This window comes from Cupressus sempervirens, chromosome 7 (assembly GCF_028749045.1).
Source record: "Cupressus sempervirens isolate cs-2001-9-10 chromosome 7, ASM2874904v1, whole genome shotgun sequence".
NCBI classification, from domain to species: Eukaryota; Viridiplantae; Streptophyta; class Pinopsida; order Cupressales; family Cupressaceae; genus Cupressus; species Cupressus sempervirens.
In genome coordinates this window covers 755,696,000-755,722,762 of record NC_143124.1, presented here as the reverse complement: position 1 = coordinate 755,722,762, position 26,763 = coordinate 755,696,000, and the positions used below count along the sequence as shown (strand labels likewise).

Here is a 26,763-nt window from a genome sequence, read left to right as displayed (position 1 = left end):
TTCATATTCATATAGATGCCTCAGAATATGCTATAGGTATCATGCTAGGTTAGAAGATAGACTCAGTTGATCATGCTATTTATTTCATCAATAAAAAATTGTAAGGTGCAGAGTTCAAGGAGACAGTCACTCAAATGGAGCTACTTGCAATTATCTATGCACTTAATAAATTCAAGTGCTACATTACTAGATATGAAATATTCATTCATACCAACCGCTCTTCTATTAAGTACTTAATAAATAAGCCTTCAATATCAAGAAGATTGGATCATTGGTTGCTAATTATGTAGGAATTTGATATCACAATAGTAGATAAGCCCGATAAGGTCAATGTAGTAGATGATTTTCTCTCTTGGTTGCATGTCCCTGATGATCTTGCATCCATTAATGACAATTTAAAAAATGAAAATCTCTTTCTATTGTCAACACAAAATTCATGATATGCAAATATTGCTAATTATCTAAGCACAAGAAAGACACCAGTTCACTTCTTTGCTAAAGAAAGGAAGTTATTAGCTGAAAAGAGCTTTAACTATTCTTGCATTTCAAGATTTATGTTTTATACTGGTCTTGATAAAGTAATGAGTAGGTGTATAAGGGAAGATAAAACATATGATATCTTAAGCGCACGCCATGATGAGCCCTATGGAGGTCATTTTGTAGCCAAATAGACAACCTTCAAAATATTGACTACTGAGTACTATTGGCCAAACTTACATAAGGATGGAGCTTAGTACACAAAGAAATGTGAACAATTCCAATGCATGGGGTGACCCACTAAATCAGATTAAATTCTTGTGTAGCCTGAGATATTTTTTGTACCCTTTGATAAATGGGGGATTGGCTTTGTAGGTCCTATTGAACCTTCTTCACAAGGAAAATCCTATATTCTAGTTTGTACTAATTATGTCACAGAGTAGGTAGAGGCAAAACCTATGAGGCATCTAAGGTATAAAAATGTTGTCAAAATATTATATGAATTTATTTTTACAAGATTTGGGGTCCCTAGGGAGTTGGCATTTGAGCAGGGAGCTTAGTTTACCTCTAATTTGATAGTTGCTTTAATGAAGGGATATACCATTCGACATGGTAAATCATCACCCTACCATCCACAAGCTAATGGCCAGGTAGAGGTTTCCAATAGGGATATGGAATCCATTCTTACCAAAATAGTAGGACTCCATAAGAAATATTGGGCCATACATCTTCCTGAAGCTCTTTGGGCTTATAAAACCACCTGGAAATCTATAATAGGCTTCACTCCTTTCGAGCTAGTCTATGGTAGGTTAGATGTAATGGCTATGGAGTTTGAACATAAGACATTAAGGAATTATATAGAGCTTGGAATGGATCTTATTTCTTTCCAACATGAGTGAATTCTAAGTTTAAATGACCTTGATGAATGACACAAATCAACATTGAATAATACATAACTCATCCAACACGAAAGGAATGGCATGATAAGTTTATCAAAGATAAAAAGTTTATTGTTGGTGATTGGGCACTTCTTTATGATTGCAAGTATCAACACAATCTAGGGAAGTTTTAAACTCATGGGTTAGGACCATATGAAAGAGTTGTGTTTCCAAATGGAGCGATCTAGTTATCTATTGTTGATACTATTCAATTCAAGTTACTAGTCAATGGTCAAAGGTTGAGATTGTACCACAAACCATAGAGTAAAGTAGAGTTCCTACAACATTTCTCTTCTTCCATTGGAAATATCTATCTTGCAGCCTTTGGAAATGAGCCTTCTACTCATTTAAGTTATTCTATTTAAAAATTTCTCATTACCCCATAATAAACAATTTCTTCACGAAAGTAAATTTTTCGCAATAAATTCCACCTCATCATTTCTTATATTTTCAGCTATTCACTTCATCATTCTCCACCCATGGATGATGACAATAGGTGGCCTCAACAAATTTTTAGGTTCATACACTACCCGAGGTATTTATTTCTTATTTTGTTTTCACACTTTTAGCTATGGCTCGTCACATGTGCAATTGTGGGACCAATTGCCAAATTAAGCTGCAGGGAAAGATGTATCATTTTTTTGTCTTATTTATTTATAAATTATATATATATAATTATTATATTATTTTCAAATCTTACTTGTACTTTTTCATACTTATTGCCATCCTTTGTTTCGAGTGATGTGACAGTCTTTCAAGAGCTATGCTTTTATTTTGCATATATCATGCAACGATGGATAGTGCAAAGTCTATGGTTATGTAATTATGAGTAGCTAATCACTAGAACACAAAAGGTCAAATTTTGGCCTAAATTTTTTACCAACATATGAAGAGAATTGTTCAATACTTTTTTGTTTTATTTTTAATATGCCCAAGTTGGTCAAAATTTTGACCAACTTAGGGTTTCCTAATTTGGTCAAAATTTCAACCACCTTGGGTTGTATTGACAAAATAGCAAAAAGTATGAATTTATTAATTTGTTATTCTTTCTTTGTGCGCTATTGGAGGTATTGGAGCTGAGGTTTGTGGGAGATAAATAATCATATCTCCTCGGAGCTTAGGATTATGAGAGTTGGGGATTTTAGGATTGTGAAAGTTGAGGATTTTGTACAATGCCACCATGGACTGACCAACAAAACAAAGCTTATTCTAGTATAGTAAGTTTGGTAGTGTTTAACGAGGTTTTAGAATGCAACAATGAGAGTCAATCACCAGCTCCAATCCCTTCAAGAAACTGATAGTCAGTGGAAGAGTTAGATTTTAAGGGTAATTATCCATCCCCTAATTAAGCTTTAAATGTTTTTTAGAAATGTTATGGAGTATTTTTAGTTGTTGTAGTAATAGCATAACTCATGGGAATATTTATACACTTTTCCCTAGACCCCATGATCTAAAGAGATTTTGAACTATAAAAATATAGACAAAAATGGTGGTAAAATAACACCTAAAGGGCCTATGCATAAAATGAGAGATGACCTACAAATTTGAGTGAGTGAGAGAGAGTGAGGGAGACCAAAACAATACTAATGAGTGCTAAAATATCCCAAAATGAAGTGCTTAGGTGTTTGAACCTTTATACTATATGCTATAAATATTTCTATGAGAGTGAGGGAGTATTTTTAAGTGTCTTAAATGTTTGAATCTTTATACACTTTCCCCTAGACCCCACGATCCCTATTCTTAAGAATACCTTAAGGTATAGGTTGACCTAGTAAAATTTACTAGTATAGGTCAACTTGAGCTATACAAAAAGGGATTTTGGTATTGGAGTTTAAAGTGTCTTAGGTGTATAGAAAATTATTTATAGAATTATCTAGGTGTGTTTAAGCGTACAAAGGTCAAATTTTAGAAAGATTTCATCTATGTTTAATGGAAGAAGGATTTCAAGCAATATAAATTTGTTGTGCTCATTAAATATGCCTATATATTTGTGGTATTATGATTTGTGTTCAATAATGAATGAGATTGATCTCTTCTTTGTGTAGAATGTTGCTCGTAGAGTAGCAATTAGGACATATAATTTTGGTGCAACAGACTTTAGAAATTCACCTATGTATAAGGAGGCTATTGAGTCTCAAGGATTGTTTGAAGAGGTACCCAAAACACCAAAAACTCTATAAGAGTTATTCAACTCAAAATTGAAAGAATAGAAAGTGATTTTACTTTCTATATTTGTGTTTATTGATTTCTAGAGAGTGGGCATTGAGATTATTTTGAGTTTACTTATCAATGATAAGATCTTGGCAAAAATAAAGTCACTTGAGTTTCATGAAAAAGGATGGGAACTTCATTCATGTGTAGATTATACTATAATCATCTACCATAGATTCAATCAACATGATCAATATCATAATCATGATAAATAAATATATTAGAGATATCCATGTTGGTAATTTCTCTCACAATAGAATCTATTATTTGTTACAAACTAGGTGGCAACACTCGAATCATATTAAATTCTATTAATGCATATCTTTTACAACCAATTACATTAGAACGCTACATCATGGGTCAATAAAATAATTACAATGATTTTTCAGCTAATAAGAAAAAGATACTTGGTATAATGTGATTAGCTCTACTTGATTTGGAATTTTCTGATTGGAGAAGACAACTCAGTGCCACCTCACCATCCTTATCCTATAGCTCCATTTGATAAGATGCATTTTGAGTGCTAGTTTGTGCAATGTGGCTATTAAAACCACAAATATTTCTTTGTCAATTATTAGAAAGTAACCCTCAACATTTCTAACTTTGATTAGCTCTTCTTAAACTATCAACTTCTTGAGAATGAATGTATTGGCCCATGTTCTCAAGTGCCTCATCTTGTGAGTCTTCTCTATTTGTTGAGATATTTCTCATGCCTTAAATTGAATTTGCATCTTAAACTTGTATCTCGATTTAATTTGAACTTGATTTTATTTGAAGATGTCTTCATGTGATTGTACCTAGCTTGATCTTAAACCTAAATTGCACTTTGATGATGTATCTTCCTCTCATTTTGACATCTTGAAACTTGAAGCACTCCTCGCATAGCTTGATCTCATTCAAAGTCTTAGACTTGAGTTTGTAACTTCATCTCCATATTTCACCTCCCAGACCCTACATCATTGACCTTGCAAAAAAAAGAGTAAAAAGAATTGAGTTTATTGAATGATAAACTTTGGATGTTTTCATAAGACTACATTGCATTAGTATCAAAACAAGCTTTCGATCATCAATTGATTCAAGTTTCAAAGCAACGATCATTCCTCCTACAAATCTTGAAGTGAACTACATATCAAGCTAGAATAGATTAATCATAGATTGCCTCCAAGTGGAGGTTGGTTTCCTTCATTTCTTGCAAGTCTTGAGACATTAAAATTTGGAAATAAGCAAGTCTTTTAGTTAAAACAAGTTACAGATTTAACTCTATTTAAAACAAGTTACAAATTTAACTCATATTTCAGTTTCCCTAAGATTTCAACCTCCCTCCAATGATCATCCACAGAGCTAGATTGCAATATGTTGTAAATTCTTTGTGAATATGCTCTACTAGAGAGTACATCCCTGCTAGTCCTGGGATAACTCATTGTTTTTTAGTTGTCTATTTTAGGGTTGGAGGGTTGAGTTGACCAAAATAGTCCAAAAAAGAACTTAAAAAAGAAGAAGTCTAAAGTTTGTCAGATTCTACCTAGATTTTGCTGCTGATTTCAATTTTTCATAATCCAAAATTAAAAAAGTTCCAAAAAATATTTTTCATACATACCCTTAGCACGCATTTTTTCATACTTATATTTCAAAAAATCCAAAAAAAAGTAAAAAATAAAATACATTTTGCATACATCCCTCATACTTAGGTGCAGTGGCATACATCCTTACACATCATGCCAATTTTATAAGATCACAAACTTCCACAAGGCAACAAGGTCCATACCAAACCATGTAAATTTCAAGTGACAAGAACCCACAAACATTCTTTGACCCAATACAAGACATATATTTTCACCATAAAGGAAATCTTAGAGTGATATGAATGTAGGATTTAGTGAGAAGCAACATTGGCAAATCTTTGAAATTTGATTTCAACATGGAGAGGTATAGTTTCAATAACTATCCATGAGAATTTATCATAGATGTGAATGAGAGTAGGAAACAAAAAGTCTAGATTGTGTAGTAGTAGTTGAGCTAAAAGATAAAACACTTTGATTATAAAGTTGGGCTAATATGTCCTCCTTGAGTGAGCTTAAGTACTCCTAGTGGGCACAATGATTTGTAGAAGACCACTATGTTGTAATGAGATCTCCTGTGTACCATGTTGACTATAAACTTACTATAGAAAAAAAATTAAATACCAAGGTGATGAGCTTGTTGAAATATTGTATAATGAACATTGTATATTGTACATTTAAAAAAGGCATTGTAAGTGGACAAATTTTCATTGATTATAGTATGGGTGAATTTGACCGAGGTGACAAAATTTTTCTTTCAAAACCATATGTGTAGATATAAACATTAAGTACAACATGTCCAATATTATTTTAGATATACACATTAATTAGACCAAATTTTTCTTTCAAAATCATATGTGTAGATATAAATAGTGAGTAAAACATGTCTAATATTTTTGTGAATATACACATTAATTACACCAAATTTTTCTTTCAAAACCATATGTGCATATATAAACATTAAGTACAACATGTCCAATAATTTTGTAGATATATTTTCCTGTAAAGAAATACCACACCTAAAAATATGAACTTAGAACAAAATAACAAGATAATTTCTAGATTGTGGTATTAGTTTTGAAAAAAAGTTGATAAATGTAATTGTCCTTGCAAAAAGTGTAAGGGCTTAAAGAATTGAAGAATTACAATCATAACAATCTAGAGTCATTGTAGGAAACATGGTTACATTGAAGGGGGGAATGATTTTCATCAATTGGTGAATGTGGATTTCCTACTGGAGAAACATGGAGGTGTGAATATCCAAGCTAAGGATAATAGTCCCATGAAAGAAGATGATAATATGCTAGAGGACATAATTGAAGAAGATGGTATTGGCATAACTAATGAAGATGCTCATGATGATGGTACTAGTGCATCTAATAATGATGATAAATATGGTATTGATATACCTATACTTGAGAAGGCATACGAGCCCCTATACCAAGGATCCCAAACAACTCTTATTTCTATTATAGTGTTGTTGGTGAACTTGAAGGTTATGAATGGTTTATCCAATGTAGCAATGTCATGTATGCTAAGGTATGCCATTTTTTTCATCTCCAATGTTATCATATCATTACCATTCATTATAATAACAATTCATATTTGTTGTTATAGGTTGATAGGTGAGTTTTTGTTACCACCATCAATCATTTTTTTTCATTTATACCTTGAATAATCTACCATTATGAATCAAATTGGAATGAAGTATCAGACAATACATGCATGTGATCCCAATGATCAAACTCTATATCATAAACATCATGAATTTACAATAGAATGTCGTGATTGTTATATTAGAAGATATCGGTTAGATCAAATAACAAAAAAGGTACCTCACAAGGTTCTTTGTACATGCCTATTATTCCATGTCTTGAATGATTATTTAGGTGCACTAGCTTGGCACAATTTATGGATTACCATGCATGAAATAGACCTTGAGATGACATTATGTGAATACATGTGGATGGTTAGGCATTTAAAAAGATAGAAAAAACATGGCCATACTTTAAAAAAGAACCTCGCAATCTCAAGCTTGCATTGGCAGTGGACAATGTCAATCCATTTGGAGAAATGAGATCTATTTACTTAATGTGGCCTATTTTTTTTATTAACAATAACATTCCTCCTTGGATGTCCATAAAGAGGGAGCATATAATGTCGTCAATGATTGTACTATTTATTTTTTTAATTTAATAGTTATCTAAATTAATTTATAAACAATGCATCAAAATGATCATAATAATTATGTAATGTTTCTATTCATTCAATTACTATGTAAGTACCAAGTTAAAGATATGAGTGTGTGTATTGAGCCCCTTATTGTATTGAGTCCTTTATTGAGGAGTTGTTGAAGTTATGAAATGAGGTCACTATGAACGACATCTCGAGATCAATAGGACAAAGAAAATTTCAACTCCATGCAATTCTTGTATGGACAATACATGAGTCCCCTAGGCTAACTCATTTTTGTGGCATGTTATATTGTTAAGGTCACATATTTTTGGTCTGTTATAGTGCTTACACATTATTATTTTATGTTTAAGTTGTGCATGATAATTGTACATGATCTTTTAGGTCTTCAGAAAAAAGAAAAATTTGCATGCCCAATTTATGGTCTAAAGATGGAATCTCTTCATTCAAGAAGTTTAGGAAAGTAGGTGTTTGATGAGTTTAGGCACTTTATCCACAATAATCATAAGTATCGAATTAATGAAAAACATATTTTTAATGGGAAATAAGAGATAACATCAAGACCATGAAAAATGACACCTCATCTATGGAAGTTGGAATATGATTAACTAAATCACTGAGGCAATGTCCAGTTTGTGATCCAAAGTTTGAAATTTATACTTTGATATTATCTTTTATTTAGTAATGATGTAATTTATGCTCGTGAAGGTCATCAATGTTATAGGCTAGAGTTTTTGTTGCACCAAAAGATTGACCTATTGATGCCCGATGCAATCACTAGACTTATAGAACACAAGAGGCCATTAATCTATATCACAAATCTCAAATGGGAAGGCTAGCAGTTAGTCCAACAATTCCCCCCTCAGTGTTCCTGAGGAGATTCAAAATTGTGACCAAGCTCTGACACCACTTGTCACAAGTTATATTTTTCATTGTACCAAAAGATTGACCTGTTGATGACTGATACAACCACTATACTTATAGAACATAGGAGGTGGTTAAGCCATGTCATAAATCTTGAAGGGGAAGGTTGGCCGTTAGTCCAATAGTCAAGGCATCAATCACCAACTTTCTAGAGGAATAAAAAGTTTTCCTACTCAATTTAGTAGGTTACCATACTACAAGGATCACCTAATTGTGAATTTGTTTGATGCTATTCATATTGGAAAGAATGTAATAGAGAAACTATGAAAAATATTGGATGGAAGACATGATAGAGAAAAAATTGCCAAATTTTGTAATGACATTCACGAATAGAATCATGCATTGAAAAATTTGATTGAATCAAATAAAAATGGAGATCACATAAATATGACTGCCCTTCCTTGGTTATTAATGGGACAATAAAGTGATGCATTAAAATAAGTCATAAAAGAAAGCAAAATTTCTCATAGGATTTGTTGCAAATATAAGGAGTCTTGTATCAAAGAAAGGTGATTTTGGGCCAAGGTTGAAAACACATGATTGACCTATCTTCATCAAGGTAAGTCATGTTCTCTATTTATAATATATTTTTAAAATTTCATGTACTACCTATTGTATAATTTCATCTAATATATTGAAAAGATAATTTTTTTAATAATTGTTGTATGTACTACCTCTATCTCTCCCACACTAGTTTGACAATAGTATTAAACAAGTTATACATGACCTTGGAAAATACATGAGGTTAGAAGTGTTATTTCTTAGATTTTTTGTACATATATTAAATTTATGACTTGCTTTAATTTTTATGTAATTTGTTATATATTTTTATTTGAAATCTTGCTTATATGTTCTTGTGTGTTGAATATCTTTTAGGTGGTTATCATCTATATAAATTGATAAAAAAGATATAAAATATTGGAAGAGAAAAATTCTACACCTTATGTGTGAAATCAAAAGTGTCTACCTTCAACTTTTTTCAATGCTAAAGAACACTACCTTATACATCAAGTTGAGGAGATTGAATTGTGTGGACCTATACAGACTAGGTAAATGTGGATAGTTGAGAAGCATTTGAAATTTATGAAGGGCTTAGTTTGACAAAGAGGACATCTTAAGGGTTCTATGGTAGAGGGATATATAGTATACCAGACCATAGTGTAATTAGTGAATATGTTCTCAAGTTTGCATCAAAGTTCCATGTAGATCACATTTGGGAATTAACAGATTCAAAGGGGAGTACCTGATGGAGAAAGTGAGAGGTAATTATAAGATATTATTGTAGTTAATTAATTCTTATCCATCATCAATATAAGTTGTTTCTAACTGATCTAGTTGTTTTCTTTATAGTTGGTCATGAATGGAATGCACTACATTTGTAAATTGCAAACAATCTTTATTGGATGATGGTATGGATTCAACAGTCTCAAGAAAATGGTCACTCATTAATATGGGATGGTGTTGCATCATTGGTTAAAGAAGCTCATTGTAATGGATATCTCAATGTTATGCCAATGGTACTTGATCTAGAATATGGCTTAAGAGTTAATAAGGTACATAGAAGATTACTAATCATGACCCATAAGTTGAATATCAACTTACAGATCGATGCAAATAATCTTGACATGTTTGAATAATTATAGATCAAACACTACAAAGCTATGTACTACCATAGACGTAAATTTCACATTAAAAAGTTAGACAAAATGAAGAAAACTTGTGATTTTGGGATAAGTGCAGTCTCTGAGGTCACCAATATTTCATCTAAAAAGTCTTAAGAGTTAATAAGGTACATAGAAGATTACTAATCATGACCCATAAGTTAAATATCAACTTACAGATCGATGCAAATAATCTTGACATGTTTGAATAATTATAGATCAAACACCGCAAAGCTATGTACTACCATGGACATAAATTTCACATAAAAAAGTTAGACAAAATGAAAAAAACTTGTGATTCTAGGATAAGTGTAGTCTTTGAGGTCACCAATATTTCATCTAGAAATGACATACATCCTCAACAATTTGAAAATCGGTACTATAGAATTTTGGATGATATACTTTAATGTGACTTTAATTCATTCAAATTAGCTCTATTGGTCATCAAATGGTATAGCATACAACTGAATTGAAATGATATTGATGAGACTATTATCGAACATGATAGTGGATTTACAATGATTAATACAAGGTTATTTGAGCCCTATGTTCTTCTAATACAACGTGTGAAATTTTTTTACTTTGGCTTTCCACATAAACTGGGTTGGTCATTTGTTGTTATATATGATCCAAGAGGAGAGATAATAAAGTATAATGTGATTAAAGAAGAAGATACTAAAGAATCATAAGATGAAGTAAATGATGATCACAAACAACTGTTACACAATGATAAAGAAGAAGAAGAAGAAGAAGATAATTCTAGTGATGCTAACGATGATGGTGATAATGATGACAATCATGATCATGCTGATGAAGATGGTGATGATCAAGGCAATGATGGTCATGATAATTGTGATGAAGATGATGACGATGGTGATGAATATGGTGATGGTGATGGTGATGACGATGATTAAATTGACAAGTATGATGCTAGTGATGATGATAGTGACATGGATGAAGATGATCAATGAAATGTATGTCAACATATGATCAATGTCAAGTATGATGGGGTCATGAGGCCACCGTGCCTAGTCAATTCATATCTATGAATCTAGTTCCATTACAACAGGCACCTGCTCCACAAAACCTTGCTATACAATATCTAGGGTTTGAACCTTTGAAAGTCACCTTCTTTGAGCAAAAGGCAGTAGGTGCATAGGTACATAGGTGATCTGGTGCACTTTTCTAGAGGTGCACTAATAGTTAACTGCTAGTTCCAAATTTAGAGCTTTCCATGAATTGGAAATGTATTCTGGCAGTAGTTTAACTCCAACAGATGTCTAGTGAAGGATCAACTTCTATTTTTGACACTTTGAGACACTTCTACTTCAATTGAAGGCTTTCTTATTATTTTTTCTCTCATAAATTCTTTTTTTTTTATGGCATGTAAAGACTCATGCATCTAATTAATGAATATAAAATAGATGGAGTCCTACCAAGCACCAGCTAGATTTTTAGTTTCTATATAATTAGTTTGTTTTATTAAATTAAAAGTATATTATTACATGAAGATATCTCCCAATCTCAACACAAATAGAGGAGACAATTTCTTATAAATACTCCAATGTAATGTGTAATTGGGGATACCATTATTTTGTAATAAAATTATGCTTTTGGTACTCACATTTGGAGTGTAGTGATTCTTGCCTAAATGTGTTATTGTTTTGTGAATTTATGTTCCTGAAATTGTGATTGAGCCAAAATTTTATTGTGTTATTTTCTGGTTGTGCAATCTCTTTTAGTTCTGGTGTTTGCTACAGTTTAACAAATTCTGCTGACGTATCTAGCTCAAGAAGAAATCATCGAATTGTGCCTGCATAACTCTTTGTCTCACATGAGCGCACTTTTTGTGGCCTTGCAATTTGATGAAGAGTGAAATATCATACGATTATTAAAGTTTCCCATTGACGATTGCATCAGTGGAATTGAGGAAGCGTTGCTCCTATTTTTAGTGGTTACCCATCGATTTCTTTGAAAGCTCAACTCGTAGACGTGTTGTTTCCTATAGCTTATGTCCATTAGGATTTTGATTTCATGTTATTCACTTTAAAGTTCTTGTTATTTTCTTTGCTAACCCCTTGTTAGATTAGGAATTCATATTAGTTGCATTGTTAGATTGCATTCAATGGAAAATATTAAAAAAAATACAAAAAACATAGTTCTTTTTGTTGCGTGTTTTATTTTGAAACAACAAACAAGTTCTATATCTCATCCAAAATCAAATGAACCAGCAAAGGCCTCCTTATGAAAAATCACATTTATCTTCAACTGAACGGATTCTAGTAGGTCACAAGACCACCCAGAACCTTGGAGTTGATTCACATAATCAACTTTTTAAGAGAGGAGTTAGAAAGGATTCCTACTGTTTAGCATCGTGCATAATGACAACTCAACAAAGATAAAGAGGTGAAGATGGAATATGTTAGCACAAAAGAACAAGTTACTGATATCTTCACAAAAGTATTACCTAAGGATGCTCATGAGTATCTAAGAGGTAAACTAGGGGTGATAACCCTATCAAAGGCTATCTAAGTAACAAAAGGAGTGCCCTACATTAAAAAAGCTAATTTTCATATATTACAAATTGATGCAGAGGATCTTACTTTAGGAATTTCCTAAAGTAATCAAAGATCTGACACTACAAATCAGTCACAAGAAAGGTGACAAAGGAAGAAACTAAAGAAACTAAAGAAGCTTGTATCTACATAATAAGATGATAGGTCTTTGGCATTGTTGTCAGAGAGGAAGATAGTTATTGATCAAGAGTTATACAAGAGATTGGAGATTTAACAAAGAAGGAGAAATCCTACACATCTATACAAGAACAAATTCAGAGGGAGTTATAAGGAAGAGTTTTGTAACCTATTCAGAAGATGGAAGTTGTTGATAGAGGGAGAGATTTCAATACAAGGAATTATTTTCTTTTTGGTATTTTGATTGGTCTTACTATTTTAACCTAGTCAATTTGGTTTGCCATCAATGCCAAAGAGGGAGATTGTTGAGAATAGATTGAAGAAGATTATTGAGAATAGATTGATACAAGTATGATCATTATGCTTCAATCATTATTTTGTCACTAATGTCAAACTGGCTATTTTCTAGTAATACAATTGCTTATATGATTTAATTACTATCACTTATTTGATTAATGCAGAGGATTTGATCAAAAGATGTAACAATAGAACCTAGAAGAAAGGATGAGTTATGATATCAAAAGGAGTACAAGAATTAGTTAAGACAGTGATAAGATGATGTATTTATAATCTACTTAAGATTACGAAGGCTGGTTACACTAAGAAAGTATAGAAGAACAATTTAAACAAAGTTTGTCAGCCAAGCTTGACCGAGTGGATTGTAGGTGTCAAGAAAAGTCAGTACAAGATGAGCAGAAAATAAGTTGAAGCCGAGTAAAAGTCTATTCTAGTGTATGTTGAGAAAAACAATGGATGCCAAGTAAAGTTTAGTTGATGCCGAGCACCAGTAAACTTTAGTTCATGTTGAGTGATTCCACAAAGGATCCCAAGCAACGCAATATGTGCTAAGAATTAGAAGCAAGATAAGGCCAAGTGGTTACATTATTTGAAAGATCATGAATTGGATGGATCTAAGACAACAAGTTTGTTTTCTTAGATTGTGTGAACCAGGTGGAAGATAAGATTGATGATTTGGTGGCATAGAATTCAAGGTAAACCATTTTGAGGTGAATTCCAAGATGAAGGTGAAGTTTCTAGAAGAGATATGAAATATGGGGTAGAGTCATTGCATCCTACTTAATCTATCCTAAGCCTAAATTGGACGATGGAGAATGAGTGGCAAAAGATCTTAATTTCCTATTTATAGGAATGGTTGGTCAGAAGCAAGGGTTGTCATGTGCAAGAACCTAAGGAAGACAAGGAGTCAAAGGTTTTGATTCATCTAGTGACCTAAGGAAAGAGTCTGCATTGGCATGTTAAGCAAGAAGGCTTAAAGATATGAACTCTTGAAGGGTGAACAAGCTATTAGAGTTGAAATGTGTGAAGGCCAAGTAGAATGGAGGACTAGAACAGAGAACTATAATCTACAAATGGAGTTGTAAGTTTTTATTAGGTCAAGCCTTATTGTTACTCTCTAATAATTGTATCAGTCTAGGGTGAATCATTTGGATTAAGGTTAACCTAACAATCATTTGTAAATCCTTTAACTAGGTGACATTCCAGGTGAATGGTCTGAAGTCCTCCGACAAGGTTCACTCCTAACAGAGTGATTGAAATATTTTAACTTGATCACATTTAATAGTGTGTTTTGTACCCTTTAATAGGGTTTTCCTTTCATAGGACATCACTTCAGAAGAGTGAAAAAGAGTAGTATGTTATTGGTGGTCTTTCCCAAATTGGGTTTCTACGTAAATCATTGTATCAAGTGTGTTGCTGAATCTATTATGTTTCATGTTTACATATCTACAAGTTGATTTAACAATAACCTACAAGATTTAAGTGATTGCATAATCTAATGGATGCATGCATGATGAAAAATCTTTTATGGATTCACTAAGCTGTGAAAAGTTCTATTTATACATTTGGACCTTGGACAACTGATTCACACCCCGCCTCTCTCAGTTATTCTATAGTATTCCAACATCAATATTATTAAATGATTATGTTCACATGAATTTTATACATGTCTGATTTGTGAATCAAGTATAGTTCATTTATGTGCCATTATTGTGACTAACTTATTGTTGTTTACTATGAACAAATGGGTGCATCATTCTAACAGGACTTCTTTCCTTCACGGTAAGTTTAAAATTAGTTTTTTAATTTGCATGGTATTTATGCTCCTACTTTGGATTTTGTAGACATGTTCTTAAATGTTGTGAATCCTTAATATTGTCCTGAGTGTGTTGAGAAAATATAATCTTCTGAAAATGGATGTAGTTTTTTGTTTATTATCCTATAGTTGTATCTTGTTGTAAAGCTCAAAGATTTTTTTCTTTTGATGTTTGAACTGAAATATTGATCAAGATTATTTTATCTTAATTGAAATATCATTTTACTTCCTCTAATATGGAAAGTTTGGAAGTGATCTACATATTGATTTGGAGGACAATGAATCCCAATGTGATGGGGAAGTATTCCAGGTTCTCTTTAGCCTATAGGCTAGCAAGATCATGTAAATGGATAATGCTCTCAAGATATGAAGATGGCTTTAAAAATAGTTAAATAGACGAGGGGATGTGGTTGCATTCCCATTGTAAAAATGTTTAATGTTCTCCTATATGGTATAGTACCTTTAATTATTTGGGACACAATGGTGTTAGAGTGTAATATAGTCAACCCCCAATTCAAGGTTATAAAAAAAAAGTACTAGACATTTACATCATTGAGTATTGATATCTTCTCATGTAATGCAAGAGATAAAAAATTCATCTTATATTTAGGATTGTCACAACTTTCCTCTTTTGCTTCAAATAGGAAAGTAATTGAATTGCCTCTAATAGATCATTGCAATTCTATTTCAAAGCAGATGATTTATTCGCTCAAGATTATTGGCGACATGTCACTAGCCAAGGTATCTCCAAATAAGCATACGTACACCACTATAATGCAAGATTATGCATCTGTTGGTGAGATTGGTAGAGCTTTTGAGTATTTTACAAAGATAAAGAGTTAGGGTTTAAAGCTTGATGAAATATCATTTGGACCCTTGCTTAAGGCATACTGCAAGGCATGAAGGATGTAGAGTGCTCTAGTGGCCACAAAGGAAATGAATGTGATTGGAATCAAGAAAAAAGCCTATATTTGCAACATTCTTCTTGATGGGTACTTAATCTTTATTCCTTGTAGTCCTTATTATTTTGAATTTGATTTTGTTAGGTTACTAGAAAGACAATGACATTCAACTCACATTGTTCTAGATAGTACTTTATAAACTTCTTATAATTTGATCAGATTTTGTTATATATAATTTTGTGAGGAGGGTATTTTAGTGTCAGCTAGGACTCATTCTTTTGAAGAAGTTTTCTTGGTGAAAAAGCATTTGGACTGTGGCAGTACGGGAAAATAATAGATGTTGATGGTATCATTAATTCTTTTACCATGTTTTTTGGATTTCATTGGTAGCATTCACCTAATATTAGTTGGGCATATCTAGTTTAGGAAAGTTTCATTTAGTCTTGTTCCAAGTTCTATTGATGTGATTCCATATTAGTTGTTTTCATGCTTTTCCAGTAGGAAAGAGTTAAGGATCTTTTAGGGTCATTTGCAATGCCTTAGGAGATCCCCTACTCACTTACACAAACATCCCAAGTGCTAGATGCAAGCTCCACCCTTAGCATCACTTTCTACATCACTACAATGACACACTGGAATAACAACCATTATCGAACCACACTCCCAAATTTGTGCCAATGGAGTGAGAAAGAAAAGCATATTTAGGGAGCCGTACATAGAAAATGGGATTTAGCTTCATTCTGCTCTTATAGATCCGGTGTCATTGATTTTATTTGGAATCTAGTACTACATTCATCCTTTTCTCATTCTTAGAAATGGCTCTATTCAATGGCCACAAGGAGCTTCCAATAATAAAAGCTTCCTTGTCACTTGTGATAAGCAACCCAACTGCTAGACGACGACTTGCCCTTTAGATCACTTTCCAGGCAACCACAAAGACACAGTTGAATGACAATCACTACCAAACCATTCTACAAATTGTGCCAATGAAGTTACATAGAAATGACTCTGGAGAGCCCTTGGATAGCAATTGGGATGCTTCATAACCCTCCAATAGAAAGGATGCTAATGTCAATATTCAAAATCTAGAAAATGTGTCTTTCTTGAACACCAACATTGATTCTATTGGAGGGTCACTAGGATATTTTTTATTATCAAATCTCCCATTAGCCATGATAATTTCATAACAAATTGCTAGAGCGCCAAGCAGCCACCTAATGCTAGACGAGGGCTCACCATTAGATCAACTTCAAAATTGTTGAATAGATGCACTATAGAATGGCAACCACTACCAAGCCTCTTCTGATATTGCACTGGTTGAGTGATCAAATAAGATGATCTAAAAGAGAGTCCATAGGTAGGCATTTATTGGGGGATTCACGCATATAGCAAATTTCTATAGTAGCTATGTAGCATATTGATGATAACCAATATCACTGTAAGTTGCTATATATATTTTTAAAACAAATTAGTTTGGTCAAAATTTTGACCAAATCTTGAAGAGTTTCCACCAAGATTTGGTCAAATTTTTGACCAATCCTTTGGTTGTGACCATGGCATTCTAGTTATGGGATGGGCCAAAATTGGTCAAAATTTTGACCAATTCTTGAAAGTTTTCTATCAAGAATTGGTCAAAATTTTGGCCAATCCTTTGGTCGTGATCATGGCATCCTAGTCGTGGGATGGGCCATAATTGGTCAAAATTTTGACCAATTCTTGAGAGTTTTCCACCAAGAATTGGTCAAAATTTTGACCAATAATGAAAAATTAGGTTAATAAGAAATAACAAATTTTTGACCATAGCATTGGTTGAAATTTCAATGAGAAAAATTGTGACATAATTCTTGGTTACACTTTCAACCAACATGGGTTGAAATTTTGACTAAAATTTGTCAAAAATTGGGTCAAAATTTACTAGTCTAAGGAAAGTTAATAGTCATTGTGTAGTTGTAATTCATGAGCAATTGCCGAGTAATTGCCAAAGTTATGAAATGGCCAATGATAACCACCTATCTAAGATCATAGGGGTTATAAAAGGGACACACAACCATGAGATAGTTTGATGATTGTAAGATCATAGAAGTGGGGTTTTTAACTAGAGATGTCAGGAGGGTTTTGGCTACTTTGATGATCATAAGATTGTAGGTCCTTAAGTTGATATGAAAAGGGTTTTCATCTATCCGAGCTGGAAAATAAAAGGGTGCCTCGACCAATGGAATTGTGGGAAAGGTATAGAGTGGAAGTTGAATATTGTTGACTTTCTAATTTTTTGACTTGGCATGCTAAGAATTAAAACAACAATGGCTCTTTAATGGAAAATCAAATCTTTTGACCATCTGTAAATCACTTTCATTGTTCTCCATGCCTAATAAATGAAAAGAGACACTCTATTGCTGCCTGGTTATCCATCTACTCAGTCAGGGCATTAATGGCCATTGTTTCTATCTTCTCAAGGCTTTGTTGGCTTTAAAATATATGATTTTCCTACATCTGGATGTATACTATGATCAAATCCTCTTCAAATTTGGAGTGATTATTCTCTGTGACATTAATGCAGTTGTTGAGCTTTACCTTAGGGTAGAAGTTATCCAGGTTATGTCTGTACCATATAAAGACAAGTTTTTTTGTTGTTCAAAAGGTTCTCTCTTTTCTGATCTTTAGAGATATTCTCTGTAATTGTTTTGCCTATTGCTCAATAGAGACATCCTTTGTCATATCCATTCTCATTAAGTTAAGTTTGTGCACTCTTTTTGGCCTCACTTTCTAAATGTATTTTGATAATTACAATATCACATGATCATGTTCATCTTGGATAATTGATTTGATTAAGGGAATCTCTTGTATTCCTTCTTTGGTTATGTTATCTTCTTGGCTTATCTAAGATATTGAGATTGAAAAGGTGCAGATAATTGTATATCTTGATAAATCTATTAAATTCTAGTGCATTTATTGGAAAGGATGTAGACCTACATACTATTTGGTGTATCATCCCCTCTATATTAGATTATGTAGTTTTCTTTCATGCATTCCTTCTCCCTTTTCCTCTCAAGAAGTAGTTATGTGCACCTTAATAGTGATGAATCTGACCTTCTCTGAAGATTCAATCTCAAGTCACAAAGTCCCACACTTTTGAGATTGTTTCCATGTTACATGAGGTTACCTTTAGGTAGGACTTTAGGCAAGGGTGCAAGCTTTTGTGTCAACAATTACATATTATGTTCTTAAACTAAGTTTGTGAAAGGATAATGTGTATATTTAGCATGGTTTTGGTGTAGTTTTGTTTACCTTTTAATAGTTTAATGAACACTAGAAAAGCTATGAAAAAAGAAAAACAAATGAAGAGTGGGTATAGACATCATAAGTGATAAAAATGAAATGAGATGAAAACATGTGAATAAATAACTAGAGTGAAATATAGATAAATATAGAAGGATTGGGGTGGGAAAGAGTGATTAACAAAAAATAAGAAATAAACACAAATATTCTTGAGCTAAATGAAAAAACATGGTACATGAATATGTTTAGGTTGTTGAAACACTTCTATTGAAGATTTACCTCACTTTCTTAGATTTGTAAAAAAATATAATTGGAACTATACTAAAGAGAGAATAAAAGCATATATATAATATAAGATAAAAATTATTTATATTAAAAGAAGCATCTATCAATATTTAGCGCGGTCATTGATCTGAATTCTCTCTTTTTATCATAACGCATCCAATAAAATTATTTATTGTACATCAATAAAAAAAAATTGGGATAACACATAAATAGAGAAATTAAATCACCATGAGAATAAGACATTGTCTAATGAATAAAACACGTTATTTACAATAACAAAGTACAAACACATATTAAAATTTGATAAATGTTTGTGGAGCCAAGAATGATCATAACCTCTTTTTGTTGTTTTTGTGAGAAAGATCTAGGGGAGATCTACTTCATGAGGAATGATAAGGAGGAAACTATGAAAATGATCTCCATTTGATAATATTATGGGTAGTGTAGCAGTGAGAAAATAAAAACTCACTAATTGAATGATAGAAATGATGATATTTTATGTCAAATGATCAGCCATGAAAGATGTTAAAATAGACCAAAATTTTCAAAATTTATCATGATAACTAAATACTAAAAGATTTCTTATTTGGTGAAATCTGTCTCACAACTAAATATGGTTAACACAATAAAGAATAGATGATCATCTATAGTTTTTTTGGGAATTACCCTATGACTAAGATATAGCCATCCTAATAGAAACCTAAATTAAACATTGAGAATTGCACTCCAATATTTATAAACTAACTCTTATTATTATCATCATCAATTGACTAATCAATTTACATGTAGGTGTATAAGAATAAAGTCAATAGGTCACTAGACACACATAAGTATTTTAATATATGGCCTATTTTATAATTATAATAATATAGAACCAAATGAGTGATGGGTTGCGCTAGGGTTTCAACTTCTTCTATGGAGGTGTTGAGCAAGATGGACCCAATAGTAGTGATGGGAAAGATGACGTTAAAAACAATGATGGATATGATAGAGAGATAGACATGTAGGGGACCTTCTTCTTGTCCTTTCTCTACCTAGTTGGAGCATGTTGCTCCCTCATTTAACAACTATTAGATGTCTTCACATGGGTTTGTTTGAAGGGGATTTTCAAGTTTTTCCTAGATCATGGTATTGGAGCTTTGTGGGCATTTGGTGCCTCTCTCTGAAACATTGTAGTTTAATGCTCAGTGGGATCTAGGGGTATTTGAGATCTCTTTTTTTCCTCAGTCCCTCTGGCTTGTTGTTTCTTGTAGTGAGGTTTTGAGTTCCCCTATTTCATTTGGATGGAAAAACCCCAAAGTTGAGTTGGAGTTTGGCCTCTTTTTTATGAGGTTTTTTATTTTCTTTTAAGGTTTTAGTGTTGGGTCTTTTGGATTTGGCTGCTCTTGTTATCCCCTTGATGTTCTCAACATCCTTTCTTAGGATTTCTCTTATTCTTGAATGGATTTTTGTGGGTGTCATCCTTCTTGTGATGGTTGTGAGCCCTATAGAGAGTGGTTCTCACTACTTGGCCCAATGGATTTCTTTGGCTATGTCGTTCCTATTCCTTTGTGGCTACATCATATTAAGAAGGATGTTCCTTTAGAGGTGGAGGCACAACCAATATAAATGCTTGGTGTTGGCTTATAGAGGTTTCGAGTGGGATCCATTGGCCTTCTTTTTATTCGGGCCTTTTGGTGATTGGTTGAATCCTTTCGCATACAAGTTTGTCTCTAGCCTTCCTTCCCATTATTCCTATTTTTGTGGGTATCTCTTGTTTTACGATGGGGAGGATATCCTCTATTTGTTAGGGTTTAAGCCCTTAATTTTGGTGGATCTTCTCTCGAGCTATAGATCTAATCCTTGTGTTCTTTGTGGGGTTGGAAAGTTGGTTGTTAGTTTTTTCTTCGTTGATCTTTTAACTATTAATGTCATTTCTTTAGATTAGCTAGATTGGACACTCAATGCACCCAATGTCATGGTTGAAGATGGGGTTTATGCTTTTGCCTTTATTTTTGAAGTCCCACTTTATGTGGATTTGTGTTTCCTTTTTTATTTTTTGATCAACAAGATGTTGATAATATTCAAGGGCACTTTTTAGTGGCTGGGTGTTTTTGATTATGGGAGGTTGCAAGTGTCAAGTCTTTCCACCTCCTTAGGGGAGTCTTGATCTTTCTATGAAAAATATTTTGAGAGACTAAATTATTTTGGATTGATGGCTCAGGAAGTTATGTTTTCTTACTTAGATGGTTTGGGGGACCCCAAAACCCTATTGATTTATATTTAGTAGAGTGTTTCTATGGGTTTCCAATATTGTTTGTTGGTTTCCCTTGGGCAGCCTAGTTTTCCTTTTTCAATATTATCTTGGCTGTAGATTGTTGGTTTCTGATGGGTTGCTAGAATTTTCATTGTCATGATTGATGGGGTTCTAGATCCTTGATAAAATCTATTTGTAAGGGGTTTTAGGTCCCCTCAAAACTTTTTTTAACCTTAATAGAAAACAATATAGAACCAAACTAAAATCAAATCATAAACATAAACATAAACCTCACATATATTATTATAATAAAATATTTGGTATTAACATACTTCCAATACTTACACCTTGACTTTAGTCTGGCATTTTGATAACAATTTTTTATAAATAGTATTTTATTCATCTATCGTTTGATACATTATTTATTCATGTTAAAACAAGATTTTATAATATATCATACAACCACTTTTTTACATATGATTTATATAAGAGTATCTAATATTCCAAAGTCTCACACTGATATATAACCAAACTAAATTCATATCATAAACCTCACATCGATCATTATGACAAAATAATTACTATAGTTATATCTAAAATTTGGTATGATCTTATGACAATAATTATTTATAAATATCATTTTACTCGATTGTCATTTGATGCATTATTAGTTACTATTGTAGGCTTAAACTAATAGAATCATTGAGTGCCCTTTTTTTGATTTGACTTTTCAATCTACCTATCAGATAGTAGTATTAAATTATATTATACAAAGTTACAATAGTGAAATATTAATACTTATTTTTAATAATTAAAATAGAAGACTTTTATGATTTTTTATTGGTTTGAGCAGGCAGAAAAGTAATTTTTTGTTTGGAAAAATGTCAAATATTAGACATTGCTTTATTCTAGAAGCTTCTACCTTTCTCGACAAAATAGAAAAGCTTCATTCTGGAAGCTTCTAGTCATCTCCCAAAATACAATTAGCAAAGATCTGGGTAGAGATGAAGAAACAATGATGTTGCTATCTTCCATAACTCCATTCTCCACCCTTGTTTACCACCTTCCAAATTTCCTTAGGGTTGCTCTACTTCTGTAATATACCACTTTATTCCCCACTATTGAAAAATCAAATTGATACCATGACTTCAATATAATTCAGGCAGAAAATGGATCCCTTGTGCAACACTGTACATTCCCCAAAATGCATCAGCTAGAAAAACACTTTAAGATTTTAATCAATTAACAAATGTGGTTCTCTAGGAGTGCATGAGGGTGACTATAGATCTCCAATTTAATTAATGTCCTCCCATAAAATTAACCTTGTATACATTAGGCAATGACAACCATCATTGGAGTCTGGAAAATGGGAGCATTCATGCATGTCACTTGCATTGTCTAGCAGTGGGCTAATTGCATTGGAACAGGGTGGCTTTGGTGAGCTCTTGGAATCCATTGTTCATGGAGAAAGAAAGTCCTATAATAATTAATAGCTTTCTAAACTATGCATGAAAAAGCACAGTGATATATGGACACCAATTTCTAGACTAGAAATATAAATGTCAAAGTATCCACCTCTATCTAGACCAATTATACATGTAGTTAATTATGTGATCTCTGAAACAGTTGTTTTAAATATGGTCCATTCAATTTTGATAAATTATCAATCTTCAGAATAGTGCTTGTCTTTTTTCCATAGATTATGTGTGGTTCATCTTATACCTCAAATTCCCACAAAAACACTTGTGCAAAATTATTCACTCCTAATTCAGACAATGGTGAAGGCAATGTGAATGGCTGCCACTTGAAGATGGTTTCAAGTCAATGAGAATTCATAAGTGTTCAACATGGAGAGGGTATAAAGGTAAAATAACAATATTGAATCATGACGGCTTGGAAGCAAACAAACTTGACAAAATGGGAAAAAATAAACTACAAAACAAGCTAAGCCTTATCCATTAGATGTATTGAAGTTATAGCCACATTTATTTCCACACAACTTAAGATTTGCTTTCCAGTGGTCAAGCTTGTTCTTAATCTCTGCTTTCCTTCATATTTTGGGAATGCAGCTACATAGCATTCATTGTTAGGGTAGCCAAGTTCAAAAGGCTCAACATCACAAAATACAAAAATAAAGTGAGCCTTGGTCTCCAACATGAGAAGCAACTGATCTAGACACCATGGAGATACTTCAGAAGAATGTATTGCATCCTTTATGGAAGACTCAATAGAATCTCCCAATTCTGATTTATTTTCATCAAGAATGGTCCAATATCCTTTTCCCAGTGAGTTCATCCATGTTTACCAGGACAAATGTTTGCTTTGTCTATAAAGACCACTTGTCAAGTTCCTCACAAGCAACTGTTGCTACATGCCAAGTGCAATGATAAGGTAGAATATATGTGAAATCCAAGTAGCCAATTGTCCACATCTTTGCCAGTGTGTAACAATGGCAGAAGCCCTTGTGCTTATTTAGATGATCCTCAATTTCAATATTCATGCTTTCCCTTGCTTTGGAATCTGCGAATGCATCTAACAGCCACCTATAATTAATATACTCAATACTAATATTTAGTTACAAAATATACAATTTTAATATAATAATGTTGAAAAAGAAACTTTATGGAAAGAACTGAGATAGTTTTATGGGTTCAGCTAAAAATGATTAATTATATATATATACACTTTTAATATGTGGTAATAAATTGATATATTTAATAAAAATATATTTCTACAATGAGTTTGCTTTTATATTTAATATTATATATTATATACATTTTTTGTATAAATCTAAAAATCATTTAGAAATTATGTAAAATTATAATTTATCAAAGTGATTAAGGAGGTTGGGTGTCTATAAATTTTCTTGATCATAAAGTCCATTCAAATTTTAATAAATGATCTATTATGGCTCAATGGAGTGATTGTAGATTTGTTTAAGCAACAAGCCAAAAAATTAGATATAACACTAGTTATGCTTAATGTTTATGGCATAGCCTTGGTTTTATTATCTTCTCATTGTGTCTATTTAATAGTGTTTGGAATTGACATATTTCTATTTTTTTAATTTAAATAAATTTTATTTCTTACGGTTAATTTCATCATCTTGTATCTAAAATAAAATGATTACAATAAACATTTCAAAATATTCGATTATATAACTATACATGTTGTATTGATAGATACATATACAATATATATGATAATAATAGCAGAATCACCATATTTTACAAGCACTACCTATCTTAAATAAACAAAACAATTATGCTACTAGTATATTAAATACAATAAGGGCCTTCACAAGTTAAAAGTTGGCCAACCATCTACCATTCTATTTCAAACTTAAAATTTATTAACTCAGTACAATAAAAGACAGGAACTTTAGCGCTTGCACCACTTGTTTAATCATGTCTTTAGAAAAAAAGAAAAGAAAAAAGATTTTATAGTCTATAATATCAGCCATCTGTTTTTGGTTTACATACGATTACACTAATAAGAAACTACATCTTTTTAACTGTCTTTCAAACGAAATATGCATAAATTATAACGCTAGAACATGTGACTTCATTCAAGAATTCAAGTTTTCTGCCACTGTTGCATATTGCTCAAAAAACTTAGAAACTTTTGCATCTTTCGTTTTCAGGTATTTCATCGAATCCTCCTCAAATTGCAATGAGATTAAAGGCCTGTAACGCCGTGGATTTTGATTGTCTACAAGTTCATCTGGAGCCCAAATTTTTTTATCCCCTGGAAATCGAACAAAATATGGCACTGAAAATCGATCTACCCATCCTTTATACAAAACCCGATGCTCTCCGCTGCGATATATGCCATTACTCCAAGCCTGCATTCAAGAACACATCTTTTTCTCTGTTCATATTGTTTTCAAATCATAATATACAAATATGGAATTTAACTCAGTTAATTCGCACCTTAATCGAATCCCCTATGAAGACAACAAATGAATTCGAGATCGGATCCATGTCCAGCCACTCCCCTTCCTTGGATCGAACCTGAAGCCCGCTTTCGTTATCCCGGTAAAGAATTGTAAAGCAACCAATATCTGTATGAGGTAATAGTAGCTCATCCCCCACAGATTTTGCTTCAGAAAGGTAATGGATTATTCGTATGTGAGCCGGACATTTTTCGAAATGAAGATTATAGAATTTCTCCGCATCTAGGCCCAGACTCGCAAGAATGATTTTACAGATCTTCCGTGCGAGATCTTGCAGAAGCACAGAGTGTTTTTCGAAGGTTTCGCTGAAATTCAATCAAAGATCAGATTTTTATTTACGAGCTAGGGTTTGAATTTCAAATTTATGAAGAAACAGAAACCCTAACTTACCTGAAATTTGTTGGCGTTCCTTCCTCTGGCCACATCTTTTTCGACAATTCATTAATCGAATCGGATTCTGGTAGTATCCAAATGGTGAAGATCTCTGTCTTGGCCGTGCGAATGTAGCTCCAGACTGGATCTTCGTTGACGGCTCTTTGCTTGTCTTCTGCCGGGACAGAACATATATGTCGGCACTGGAACTCCAATTGTTGAAGAAGATTTTCAGGAATTCCATGGTTTGTGATGGAGAAAAATCCCCAATCTTTGCAAGCTTCTCTGACTGACGCCAAACCAGGGTTTTTTTGAAGGGAATTTAGGGTTTCATAATCAAAATCGGATTGAAACTGTGAAATGTCGATCAGAGGGAGATCGACATGAGATTGCAGCGAGGAAGGCATGGTGAAAATTTGAGAAATCACAGGAAACTAAAAATAAAAATTGTTGATTTGAATTGTTGTGTGAATCTGGATTCTTAAATAGCATTTCGTCTGTCAGCTGGAATTTTCAGGTCAGTTTGGAAAGATTGTCCAGACAAATATATGAGGTCGAGAAATATATGACAACAGAACTGGTCGAACCGAGGGAAAGGCGATTTAAAACAAATAGATTTTTGTAAACCAATGTAAATAAACAAAAATCTTTGTGCGCGGAATCTGTGCCGACCAGAAATTCGTTATGGCCATCTACCGATTAAATCAATATAAAAATGCAAATCCATTTTTTTATGCGTTTTCATTGTTAGGAACTTTATATCATAAGTTATATATAGTTATTGTTTAATCTGTTTTCATTGTTTGTATCATAGAGTTATATAAATAATGTGGAGTTATAAACACAATATTTTAAAAATAAATCAATAATTGTGAGTTATTTTGATAAGCAAGATGTACTTTTCACAAGTCAAATTGAGACATTGTTATTAGGTTCAATTATGTAGTTTTTTGAGTCAAATTCATTTA

At 32.6% G+C, this 26,763-nt stretch overlaps 1 protein-coding gene across 1 annotated transcript; it reads right to left on the bottom strand.

Annotated features, from left to right (window-relative positions):
* Nucleotides 1-24,934: 24,934 nt before the first annotated feature.
* LOC149549478 (C4-beta,C20-epoxidase-like) lies at nt 24,935-26,541 on the bottom strand. The gene is made up of 3 exons (XM_089794920.1): nt 25,814-26,541; nt 25,401-25,728; nt 24,935-25,312 (listed from the first exon to the last, which is right to left on the bottom strand). Exons 1-3 carry the CDS (start codon nt 26,200-26,202, stop codon nt 25,037-25,039), a joined length of 993 nt encoding a protein of 330 aa, XP_089651046.1. The 5' UTR covers nt 26,203-26,541; the 3' UTR covers nt 24,935-25,036.
* Nucleotides 26,542-26,763: the final 222 nt, after the last annotated feature.

What these genes read in the sequence shown, in the direction of transcription:
- LOC149549478 (XM_089794920.1), bottom strand. Translation starts at nt 26,202, where the DNA reads ATGCCTTCCTCGCTGCAATCTCATGTCGATCTCCCTCTGATCGACATT. An exon ending in GGAACGCCAACAAATTTCAG is followed by an intron (nt 25,729 to 25,813) that starts GTAAGTTAGGGT and finishes ATTGAATTTCAG; the next exon opens with CGAAACCTTCGAAAAACACT. An exon ending in TCATAGGGGATTCGATTAAG is followed by an intron (nt 25,313 to 25,400) that starts GTGCGAATTAAC and finishes TCTTGAATGCAG; the next exon opens with GCTTGGAGTAATGGCATATA.